The 11,867-nt window shown below is 38.9% G+C and overlaps 1 protein-coding gene across 1 annotated transcript; it reads right to left on the minus strand.

The window, feature by feature from the left end:
- Positions 1–1,076: 1,076 nt before the first annotated feature.
- Positions 1,077–8,567, minus strand: LOC131248133 (phosphatidylinositol N-acetylglucosaminyltransferase subunit P). Its single transcript, XM_058248206.1, has 4 exons — positions 8,211–8,567; positions 4,993–5,065; positions 2,980–3,098; positions 1,077–1,314 (listed from the first exon to the last, which is right to left on the minus strand). The coding sequence occupies exons 1-4, from the start codon at positions 8,389–8,391 to the stop codon at positions 1,190–1,192; spliced, it is 498 nt and encodes a 165-aa protein (XP_058104189.1). The 5' UTR covers positions 8,392–8,567; the 3' UTR covers positions 1,077–1,189.
- Between the last annotated feature and the right edge of the window lie 3,300 nt (positions 8,568–11,867).

Genomic DNA, 11,867 nt, shown 5'->3' on the forward strand with positions numbered 1-11,867 from the left:
GGTCAACCCCCCATATGCGAAAATGAAATGTCACCAGCATGCAATATACGCTCATGAGACTGGAACGCGCATCAGGTGGCCGTGTAAGATACAGTCCAAAGTTCCCATTGTCAGCAGTCCAAACCCAATTTTTATTTTTTTTACACTGATCTGACAGTAGGATCATTCACTCCATGTGATTTTTGGAATATAGACGTTCTAGATTAGTTACCACTATTTGGACGATTTGGATTGAGGTACATGAGTCTGCCTGTTCACTGGCAACATGTAGATGGCATACTTATTACAGCATTTATATTATAGGGGTCCCTACCGCATCTTTGTGCATGGTGATTTTATTTTTGGAAGGGATTATGTTTCTGTAATCCAGACCATCGGTCTCTGTCCAATCAAGGATGGACTATTTCTCAAAACTTCTCCTTTATATAACAATCTTAGCCTTTCCATTTATCTCCTGCAGTACGACGGTTGACAGGTACAACAAATGTCCATTCACCTGGAAAATGCCCTATATCGGTTCATGGGATCTTCCAAGCTAGGAGATCGCGATCGAGATCCATTGCCGGTGGGACTCCACAATCAATGGTTTGGATTTACTGTAGCACGGGAAGTATCACATAATTCTTCTATATGATAGCTGTTGTCGAACCATGCCTAACTAGCAACCGTGAAGACTGGGAAATGAAATGGTGGATCGTGGGTAACCCAAAATGGTACATGTCAAAGGGGCAATCCATCTAGTGGGCCGTACCAGGGATGCCCGTTGCTTCAAAAGTCACAACTAACAGCCCTAGACGCCAGTTTTCTTCACTTTCCAGCACCAAATGCAGGGCCAGTAACCATTTTCAATTTTCTACAGGGTAGCACGCAAGCGTTTTGGGGCGTTGTGGACAGTTTCGTTATCAACTAACCTAGTTTAGAGAATTGTTGGACTAAACAATCTGGCCGCTCCAACAAATGCATCTCTCCCGCATCATGTTATGCAGTGCATGTCCAGCTTACCTTTCGGACCATTGATTGGTGGACCCCAACTCAAATAGATATGATGGCATCATTCGTTTTCTTTCATTCCCCCCTCCCCCTTCTTTTGAGAATCCCAAAAAATGATTTTGAAATAAAAAGATCCTGACACATTTTTTAAAAGAAATACCTTGGGCAATATACATTTGCACCCTTTTCTTGTACCTTTTTACATCGTTTGCCCAAACATGAGATCATTTATGTGGCTGATGGCAATATCCGTGATGGGCTCAATGGGCTGCTCGGCACCTTCTGCTGCAGCGACGAAGGATGAGGGCTCTCTACTGCATTCATCTGCCAAACAAAATGAGTTTCAAGGAAACGTCAACTCTTTTCACTGTTGACCGCATAAAAAAAAATTTCATATTTTTCCAAGGGCAAAATGCTGAAAGTGGGTTGTAGGTGAACACATTGTGTGAACTTTCAACCTGTCTTTCCTGCCCATAGTCAGCAATTCGGCATACGACAGAAACATGGTACCATGAGAGTTTTGAGTATCATACAGTGTAGGCATTAAAAAAAATAAATACATTTTTAAGATTGGCAATAAAAAGCGGACACAGAAGAACATCTGAAATGGATACATTTGCATATAATATGGTTTTTACTTGGAATGTTCTAGAACAAAAATTCGGACCCACCATGGCTCTAGCCCACATTCTGGCCCATTAACTCACTGGTTGGGCCACAGGTATTTTGGAACATGGACACTTGAGAAGTTAATTCAATCCTTTTAATCATCCTAAATCTTTAACGTGGGTGTCACAATTACCGATTGAGTGCAACATCACACAATGAAAAAGAAAAGAAAAAAAGCATTGTCAATGATTTCCGCCTGATAGTTGGATTTCCTGTGGACATTTTCCAGCAGACAGGTAGATGTAGATGGCAGGAAGAATGGGCGATTATAGATTCAGTTTTTTTATTTTTAAAGTGGAAAGAGTCGAGGATTAAGAAGGATTTTATATAGATGCAACTTCAAAATGGAGGGTTTAAATTTTCAATATGGAAGTTCGAAAGGCATTTTAAAGTTTTTTTTTTTTTAAATGCATCATAAATACACATAAGCGAATAGAATGAAATGCATATTACACATGTTTTATTCATAAGAGAAAAAAATATGCGAATTAAAGTGAACTTCTTGAATTATATGCTGGATGGAATGTTTTCTCAGGAAAAAAGGGTGAATATGCGTATTAATGCAGATTTTATAACTATGTCCTGCTAACATTCACTTGTGAGAAAATCTGGCTGTGCAAAAGGTGGGCCACATCATGAAGATCATCTGGGGCAAAATTGGGCTGGCCCACATACCAGGCAGAACATAAGATTCTAATCAATGGGCAACCAATGATTTCCTCAGCATAGGCATGGTCCATCAAACGAATGGATCTGCCTTATTTTCATGGCAAGTTATCTTTAAACCTTAAGGTGGGACCCATGTTTGGCACAGCTTGGATGTCCTACACATGACAATTTGGGTTTTGAGCAATAAATTGTTGCTTCTGTCAATTTGCAACAAGACAAGGCTGTAGTCATGAGTCTCGTGACCAAACCAATTCTGTAATGTATATAATGCGCAAAAATTCGTAAAATATATTGCGTGTGTATTTAAAGTAGGGATTACAGGTAGCTAAGGTGCCCAGAGTTTGGTGATCCACACTGTCTTATTCGATGGGCTCCACCACAGACGGGGGATACTCAAACTCTCCCATGTTGAAAAATACTGACAATGATAATTGTCCTATTTCCTGTTGAATGTGTCCCTATATTTTGCTCAATCATTCTATTGGTAGCAAAAGATCAAAGGGTGGGTTCCATCAGATCAATGATATGGATCATCAACCATGGGCCCCACATGTGGTGCGGAGTGTGCTTCAACAATCTGCTTGGTTGCAGGGCGCGGCACACAATAATCCCTCACTTTAAAAACCAGATTGTCAAGCAATTGGCGCTCACCATATATTGTGTCAAAGGAAGTCGGGGGTGGGGTGACCATGAAGTTCAAGCCGAGGTAAAATCCTATGGCTAAGAATACAGTGACCATAGCAAAAGCAGGAACTGCCAGTGCCCAATACCTGAAAAGACAATGCCAACAAATCACTTGATTGAGAACAAGAAGAAGAACATTTCACTAAAATAAGAAAAACAATGATATTAGAGAAAAATCACAAAGAGTGGAAAAGGAACCAATGTTGCAAAAAGCTAACTTGCATAAGCTAAACACACTGTTTTAAATAGCGTGTAGCGTATAGCATGGCGTTTGACCCTCTATAGTGTGTAGCGTAAGCTACACGATCCTTAATATTTTTAATTAAAATAATAGAACATATGATAAAATTTACAAAATGCATAATTTCTATGAGTTCTTGACTACGAATCTGGATCATCAACCACTTATTTCCATGCAAAATCCCTCTCTCTCTTTGCCTTTGCATATCTCTAAGTATGACTTCTTTTTAATTATTGAAACATCACAAATTCATGATAAAGACCACAATTTGGATGGTCCGGATTGATCTAAGTGCTCTATCTACGATATGGACGACAATTTGGACGGTCCAGATTGATCTAAGTGCTCTATCTACGACATGGACCACAATTTGGATGGTCCGGATTAGTTTAATGTAGTTCCATGTATCATATGTATAAGTTATCACCATTTTAAAATAGGTGTTTAACTAACATAGAAAAAACACTTGAAAAAAATGAGATTTCAGGTAGCTTACGCTATCCACGCTACACACTACGCTACACTACATGCAGCGTAGCTTAAGCTATGCTACATACCCTGTAGCTTACGCTACCAGAGAATTACGCTACATGTGTACGCTACGTAGCATTTTCGCTACGCTACGCTACAACGCTACTGAAAACACTGGCTAAACATTAACATGGGTATCTCATGCTTCTCGATTTCCTAATAGTTGAAGGGGTTCCAAATTCCGATTAGCCTGTTAGAACTTTACATGATTAGTTGTATAATGCACTCAGGATCCAAAGGATTGAATGTTCAAAATGCTGCTGCTAATTATCAGATCATTAACTTTTTGTTCCCCTTTGATTATCAATTCAGCAATGCAATCATGAGGCTTCATTTCTTGAAGGTGGTCCATATGACTAAATCCCCATCAACAATTTCATCATCTAAAGCTATTTTGTGGAACAATGGATGTCGCACATTCTTTGGAACTTCCAAAACTCGGAGAATCAGAATCAATTATGGTAGGAATCTCAGTCTTATTGGGAGAAGAATTCGTCATCATAGCAAAGAAACCGAAGGTAGTACCTGATGAATACAATAAGCCCATGAAGAGTGGCATGCTTTATTGCAAAATAATAAAGAATCTGCAACGAATATTGTGATCCCAAAGAAACATGCTTAGTAGACCTATGCGATACTGATGTTAGATAACAGCTTCCTACTAACCCAATACGGCAATACCAGGTGGATGTAATAAGAACTGTGGAGAAAATACAAGACTAATCTAAAAGGAGACCTTTGTCAAATACAAACTCAGATGATCCAACAACTAATTAACAATCTATGCCAAATATAGGATATGTATCCAAGGCAGAAGCATGGTTGAGATAAGAACGGACCTTTACTTAGCTCAACTATATTATGACACTAGTACATCTGTATACTTTTTTTCTTTTTCTTTCCTTTTCTTTCCCTTCCACCCCCCCTCCCTCCTTTTTTTTTTAATTTTTATTCTTATTTCTTGTTTCTTCTTTTTTTCTTTTTAATTTTATTTATGTATCAATGACCTTTGGAACCATAAACACCCACATGCATCCTTGAAGGATGGTGTAGTTATAAAGTGGAAAAAATTTCACCAGTTCAACATAAGCAATGTAGATGATTCACTCGAGAACAAAATGCCATTTGAAATGCCTTTCTAAAAAGGCTACGAGAACAGAAGAATTGTGCTACAAACGTACACAGTAACTAAAGAAATTCAAGCTGACCTGCTGGGGTAATAGGTAATCCCTAAGTAATGTAGCCAACACTCTGGAATATATGCCCATGCCAGGAAAATCGCTGTTCATAGAACAGTGGAAGTTTCAATACTTTACAGAGGCTTAGAGCCTTGAGAATCACAATCACATGTGATATGCAGTTAAATACATATTCCTAAGTAAACAAAGGCCAGTTCACACCATCATTTAGCTAGTTTAAATACATATTCACTAGTAAATGCAGAAAAAAATAAAATTAGATTCATTAAGATGTACATGAAGAAGGAAAAAAGAAGAAGAAGAGTCCACTAAATGCTTATATGAGATTGAGGCCATCCGAAGTTTGATGTCAGCTGCCAACATGATGCAACCCTCCTTTATCTGGACTTGGGACCAGCAATGGGGGTGCAAAACTCTTGCTGGTTGAGTGCCGTTCTAGTGGATGGCTCTAAAAGGGCAAAGGGAAGGCCCAAAAGGATGTGGATGGAGGTAGTGAGAAAAGATTTAGTGACCTATGGTTTAACTGAGGATTTGGTCCTTGATAGAGTGAATACGATATGTGTAGCTGACCCCAATTAGTTGGAATATGGCCTAGATGATGATGATGATGATCTAACATAAGATGCATCCATCAAGTGCCGGCATCTTATCAAGACTAGATATATTTTTTTTTCTCATGTATTGTGAGAGGTCCGTGACACAGTCAACTCCCTTGGAGAAGCAAGATATGTAAGAGATGATTGACTCGGAAAATCATTCTCTCCCACAATGTAAATCTTTTGTAGTTTACCTTTCTTAATTATTATTTTTGAATGGTCCTTTTCCTTTCTTATTGATTTATTTCATTGTTGATATTGGCAAATGCCTCCCACATGACACAACTCTTTGCATCCCTTTCCCTTTACTAAAGAATTCCATGAAGAGAGTTGTAACTGGCACCCATTATAAATGATTGATACATAGCCAAAAGTGGAAAGAATGGGTGTGTATATATTTTAGTCGGAGTCGTAGTTAATCCATTTCATCAATTATAGGAAAAGGGTCTGCGACTCTGCATACAAATGCTGTCGTCAGGCTTGCTAAAGGTTTAGGCTTGGCCTGATTTTAGGACCTTAATTGTGGGGTCAGAGTCTGTTTAGGGCTGAGGCTGGGATTTAAGGCCTGAAGAATAGGCATGCCTACTATGGCCTCAGCCCGTTGCCATCTTTATTTCCTAACAATAAAGCAGCAATGAGAAATGGAAATTTTTAGGGGTCGTTTGGATGCCTGTAAATGGTTTAAGTGGTAGATGATTTACAGGTAAATGATTGTCTATGTTTGGATAGCCTGTAAATTGTTTAAGTCCTGCAAATGGAGGGCCGATCTTTGAAAATATAGTCATTAGGTTGTAAATAGAGAGCCTGTAAATGAAATCACAGCTTCTTGCCTATAAATCAAATGGGGCTGAAAGCTGTAAATGATTTACAGGCAAATAAATGTTGGATCTGATTGTTTTGATTGTCGTAGAAAATGTGTAGTGTCAAACAACTATTTTCTCTAAAAGCTTGAGCTATTAGAGGATTGCGTATCAATGTACGAGAGATCTTAACACTCTAACACGTGGAGAACACATGCCATTTCGAGCATAGGTTATTGCGCCAGCCCATCTAAATAATTACAAAGGCACCCACCAAAAAAGTATAAAAACCCTCTTTTTATAAATACCATACAACACCTAAAAAACCCATGCTCCGGGACTCAGCATGATTTTTGGATGTCATGAACTTTGCTTTCTTAAAAGTACATGGGATGGGCTCCAAACTTAGATGAAGTTGTTTGAGTGGGCTGAGACACTCTTGAAAACTAGGAAAGTTTGATACACCAACACAATGTGGTGGTTGATACACATGCACAAAGAAATTATAGACATGGAATATAATAAGCTCAAACCAATCTAAACTGTACAATCGTCCTGGTTTAGACAACTCTTAAATCAAGAAATACATTAATTTGTTATCCGATATGAGTGATTGGTGGATATTTAATGGAAAGCTCATTTGACATCTTTACTCTAATCTAGTAAGAGCTTTTCAAATAAGAGGTATTCTAAAAAAGAGTTTTTAGTTCTAGCTCTTTTTTTGAATAAACTCCTTTGATAAAATTGTATTTTCAAAATTAAAATAAGTTCTTATTTGAAATAAGCACATTTGGTAAAATGTTTAAATAAAATCTTTTTCTAGGGGCATTTGATGTCATTTTTAAAGATTATAACAACTCCCTTATAAGAGCAATTGAGATGGTTCTTTTGGTTGATCTTTCATAAATTGATCATATTGCATATAGCAAAAAAAAATAAAAATAGATGACTACAACTTTCATGTTTTAAGACATTTGGGTCATCCATTATGTCAGATGTCGGATGTGAATCCTCCATCACATGGAGCCCGCCTTTGAGGTGAATCGTCCATCATGTGAGCCAAACCTTCAAAGTGGGTCATCTATTGTGAGGCTTGTCTTGGATGTGGACCATTCATCATTAGGGGTTGAGCTTTAATGTGGACCGTCTATTATGTGGGGCCCACTTGATGTAGGTCATCCAGCATGTGGGGCCAATCATCAATGCTAATTGTCATTTATGTGTGGCCCCTCAATGTCCACTACCCATGACATGGAATCCACATTTGATCCGTCCATCATGTCGGCCCCACCTTTAAAGTGGGTTGTCCATCATGCGGGGTCCACTTTTGATGTCCACTATCCGTCGTGAAGGGGGCACCTTCTATGTGGATCATCCATTATGTTGGGCCAATTTGGATATAATTTACACTGTGTTTGGATGGCCTTTTTTGCCTGTAAATCAGTTACAGGCTGGAATGATTTACAGCATTTACCCCACTTCATTTACAGGCTATCCAAACACAGACAATCGTTTACCTGTAAATCATTTACAACTTAAAGCCAAACAGGACAGACTAGAAATTATTTACACCCGTAAATCATTTACAACTTAAAGCCAAACAGGACAGACCAGAAATGATTTACACCTGTAAATCATTTACAACTTAAAACCATTTTTAAAGGCATCCAAAAGACCCCTTAGCCCCCATTTACAGGCATCCAAACGACTTAAAATAAAAAAATTCCACTGTCATTACATATCGGCCAATTAACTAAGAACGACCGAGAATCAAGCCAAGATATGCAGACCCAATTACATAACGATTCAAGGGTTTAAAAGGAGAGTAGACCTGTAGTGACGATTGTTGAGATGGACCCAACAAAACCATAAACTTCGGAAGGTTTTAGACCGTGTTCCTCTGATAAGGAGATTACAGCAGCCCTTTCATCTGAATCCAAGAGGGAGACGGTGGCCCTCTCCTTCGATACGCTCAGGGTTCTTCTCAGACTGTTGAGCGATGAATCCGCCATGACTGCCCTCTTCTCAACACCGGAAATTCGTAGGAGATCGAGAAATTTCAAAATTCGAAATCCACATACCTTGTAATTACGAGAGATGAAGAAGTCTCTGCAGTGGCCTAAGAAGAGGAAAATAAGGAGAGCGAATTGCCTGTGACCCGTCTGTGCCCGGGGTTGTGTGGGGTCCACAGAGATGGACGTGATAAATCCGGAAGCGGATTGGCTGGTGTACCACACCAGCTATATAGCTGGTGTATTGACGTCAGAAAGTTCTGTGGGTCACATAATGATGTATGTATTATATCCAAACCGTCCATCCATTTTTCGAGCTCGTCGTAAGGCTTGAGACGAAAAATAATACAGATTTAACAATAAAGTGGACCACACTGTAAAAAACAGTGGGGGATGATTGAACGTCTACCATTGAAACCCTTTTGGTGTTCACAGAAGTTTTGGATCAATATGAAATTTGATTTTACTCTTCATCCAGGTCTCTTTGTGACCTTATGAACAGATTGTGTGGAAAATAAACGTTGCGGTGTGCCCTACGAAAATTTTAACAGTGAAAATCCTTATCTCCACTTCTATTTGTGGTGTGGCCCATATGATCTTTGGATATGAATAAAATTTTTTTTATGGTAATCTAAAATGATCTCGAAAAATGGATGAACGGTGTGGATATAATAAATACATCCTTTGTACTGTTCGTGCAACTTCGAGCTCGAGTAGCGCCCGCGCTCGTCTTCGCACGACACTCACGTACACGAGCTATATAGCTGGTGGGTGGCACATCATCCAATCCGCTTTCGATAAATCCACTCCATTCATACGTTTGAGATACGTATGGTTGAAACTGTGTGGGGACTAGAGAGGTGATCGTGCCAGGAAATTCCTAGAGTTGAAAATGTGTGGGATCCACGGAGATATGACCATGACAAATCCACTCCGTCCATAAATTTTGCAAGGCCACAGTAGAACATGAATTTAAAAATCAGAAATATCCAAAACTCATGTGGGCTACACCACACGAAAAAGTTGGAACGGAAACGTCAACTATTTAACTTGGTGTGGCCCATGAGAGTGTTGGATCTATTTTTTTTTTCAGAATATTGTCTTATTGTTGTATTTAAAGACCGGTGGATGGAGTGGATTTGTTACACTTATCTCTGCGGGCCCCACACGGCTTCCGGCTACAGGCAATCTGCGTCAGAGGGAAGGGAATGATAATGAATTAAATGGTACGTGGGTCCGCAATTTTCACCAGCTACACACTAGCTTGCGAACGCGGATTGCGTCCTACGCCGCTCGTCTCCAGCTAAGAACGGGCAGGGACTCGCCTACGATGCATGTGTTTTATCCACGTTATTCATCCATTTATTTTTCCTATTATTTGAGGATATAGGCTCAAAATTGAGGCCGATCCACTATTGTATTTTTTTAAAAAAAAAAACTAAAATAATTTTGTTTCAAAATTAAAAATTTTCTCTTCATTTTTTTAAAAAGTATTTTTATTTTTAATACAGCTCTCTTATCTCCATTCAGGAATAATATATATATAAGAAAAGTGGTTTGTATAAGGCTTGAGCCGCCAATGAAAAATAGCCATTTGGGCTGGACCATCTCTTTACAACATGTGCGCCTTGTTGTGACCGTATGACGTGCTCGTGCCCTAATAGTTTTGTTTCACACTCTGCGAGCACATATACTCACACCTGTCGATTTTGCATGAATTTTCCAATTAGGGACGTATTTGTTCCGGTGATCGCACCAATTGGGTTCAAATCAATCGGACCCAACCCATTTAAAATGGTGATTTAAGCACCTAATTGTGGTCTATATATATACCACTCTTTTGTGTATGGAGAGATGTGTTTTTATGTTTTTAGTTGCAACTTCTCTCCATATATTTTGACATCATATTCTTACTACTTTCGGCATCTATGATTATATCATAAAACTTTTTGTGCACGGTGCACCTTATTCGAAAGATGTTGTGCTGCTGCAGATTTATTCACTCCGCCGGCATATGCAACAACTTCCTCACAATCAGAATGGTGGCATGTGATTCACCACAATCGCATGGTGGCCTATGATTCATCACCGGTATCATACCATGAACATGATGATCAAGAGCTTCCTAGCCAATTTCATGTTGTTCATCATTGCGAACACGTGTCTGTCTTAAAGCTCTTGTCAAATGATTGATTGTCACCCACAATCTTTGCATGCTCGCTAATTCTCTCACTGAAAAGTTTTAAATGCCGTTATTGTCGAAGGGTTGTTCTTTGGAGCACCGCCCATGAGATTGTTGCTTGAACCATTGTTAGATACCACACCGAACTCTTGCTTGTTTCAAGCTGGAGACGGGTAGGGCTAGGACGTCTATGTTTCTCGCTTACAATCCCTAGTGGAGCTACTACTAGAAAATACAGACCATCATTTTGTTTTGTCCCATCGTAGATGGACTATGATTGAAATTTATGTTTAGTATTGTTGGGCTTGAAATTCCGTCGTTGTGTATGGTGTTGGGCATGCCCGAGCCTATTATGGCTTGGTTTGAACCAAATGCCTATAACCTAAGTGCTAAGATAGATGGAGACATTATGAGTAGTTGTCTATCACTGAAAACCGAAACAGTCCAGTTGTCTGTTTAGCCACCTATAAATGAAACTAGACGATTTGTGAAAGAGAGAGTTTATCTTTTTTAATAAGTTCTTTATTTTTTTATTTTAGTTGAATGGACTTTTTCTCACTGTGATAATAGAGGTAATTCAATTCATGCAATATAAGAGTAGAAGGAACTCAATTGCATTAAATGAAATAAAAATAAAACTTGCAAAAAAATTCCTCGGGATCCATTGTCTATGCCATAAATGACGGGGTTATAGAACTAAGTCATCCTTGGTCTAACGACTTAGGTGTAGAAAAGGAGAATTACACCACTGAAAGAAAAAGAAAAATGTTATCATTGCGATTCAGTGCTCGATATAGATAAAAGGAAACTACACTACCAAACTAGGTCGGTCCAACATATTAGCACAGACAAATGAGATTACACTACTCACATGCTAAAACCCATTCAACTTAGCAATGTACATAGGTTGAATTACACTACTCCTAATTTAAGATAGAAAGATTAGTTAGGCAATATTTTACTGTAGAGTTAATTTATATTGGATTGGCAAGGGCCTGGAGCTTTTCAAAATTTTCTTTTTCATATTTATAAAGTTTTGAGGCGCGCGGTAGTTGGCGTGAGATTTTTGTAGTCACTCATGTCTATTGATGTGGAAACAATAGTTTGGGTTTGAAGGGAATCATGGCTTATTAAGCAACCCCATGTGTGTTAATTGTTTACCGTGGGCTGGTCATTGCTTGCATGCACATCCTAATCCTATTATGTGGACGGAAGTTCTTCTCATGATGCCACGTGTTGGAGATCGTTATCTCTTTTCTGCATGAACGTGTGTAATGCGTCGTGAAAGTTGACT

Source organism: Magnolia sinica, chromosome 6 (genome assembly GCF_029962835.1).
Source record: "Magnolia sinica isolate HGM2019 chromosome 6, MsV1, whole genome shotgun sequence".
Lineage (NCBI taxonomy): Eukaryota > Viridiplantae > Streptophyta > Magnoliopsida > Magnoliales > Magnoliaceae > Magnolia > Magnolia sinica.